General features: G+C 59.3%; 1 protein-coding gene across 1 annotated transcript in view; it reads left to right on the top strand.

Annotated features, from left to right (window-relative positions):
• Positions 1 to 403, top strand: part of EMH_0038140 (leucine rich repeat family protein, putative) — a gene marked incomplete at both ends in the record, with an annotated part of 2,859 nt that extends 2,456 nt beyond the window's left edge. The window contains 1 exon segment of the mRNA XM_013495246.1: positions 178 to 403. Coding sequence (XP_013350700.1) covers positions 178 to 403 — 226 coding nt within the window.
• Positions 404 to 666: the final 263 nt, after the last annotated feature.

Below are 666 nucleotides of genomic sequence, written 5' to 3'. Positions count from 1 at the left end.
CTTTTACCCGTAGCTTATGCTCAGTTTGCTGCAGCGGAGCGGATATTTTGTGTGCTGCAGCAGCAGCTCCCGCTGCATGCTGTTGCTGCTGCTGTATGCTGTTCCTGCTGCTGCTGCTGCTGCTGCTGCTGCTGTGTGTTGTATTTGCTGCTGCTGTTGCTGCTGCTCTGGCTTCAGCTTCTCTCTTTGGGCGGCGCCTGCGGGGTCCGCGCTGCAGCACGGCGAGCAAAGGCAGCAGCAACAGCAGCAGCAGCAACAGCAGCAGCAGCTCCTGCAGCAGCAAAAGCAGCAGCAGCTCCAACGACAACAAAACCAGCAGCAGCAGCAGCAGCAGCAACAGCAGCAGCAGCAGCAGCAGCTCCAGCAGCAGCAACGCTTCAACAGACCCGCGAGGTCTCAATAGTGGTGGAGGCCTGCAGCACTCAAGCAAACTCTGTGGCAGCGAGAACAGCAGCAGCAACAGCAGCAGCAGCAGCAGCAGCAAACACTGCAGCAGGAACCGAGCCGGGGGGGACCTCAGTAGAACTGAAGAGCAGCAAGAACCTCTCGCTTGAGGTAGTAGGCTGCAGTGCTGCGAGAGGAGCAGCAGGAGCAGCAACACCAGCAGCAGCAGCAGCAGCAGCAGCAGCAAAAGCAGGAGATGCGGGTCCTGAAGCAACAGCAGCA

The sequence above is a fragment of the Eimeria mitis genome, genomic scaffold, assembly GCF_000499745.2.
Source record: "Eimeria mitis Houghton genomic scaffold, Emh_scaff1491, whole genome shotgun sequence".
Taxonomy (NCBI): Eukaryota; Apicomplexa; class Conoidasida; order Eucoccidiorida; family Eimeriidae; genus Eimeria; species Eimeria mitis.
This window is presented reverse-complemented; position numbering and strand designations above follow the sequence as displayed.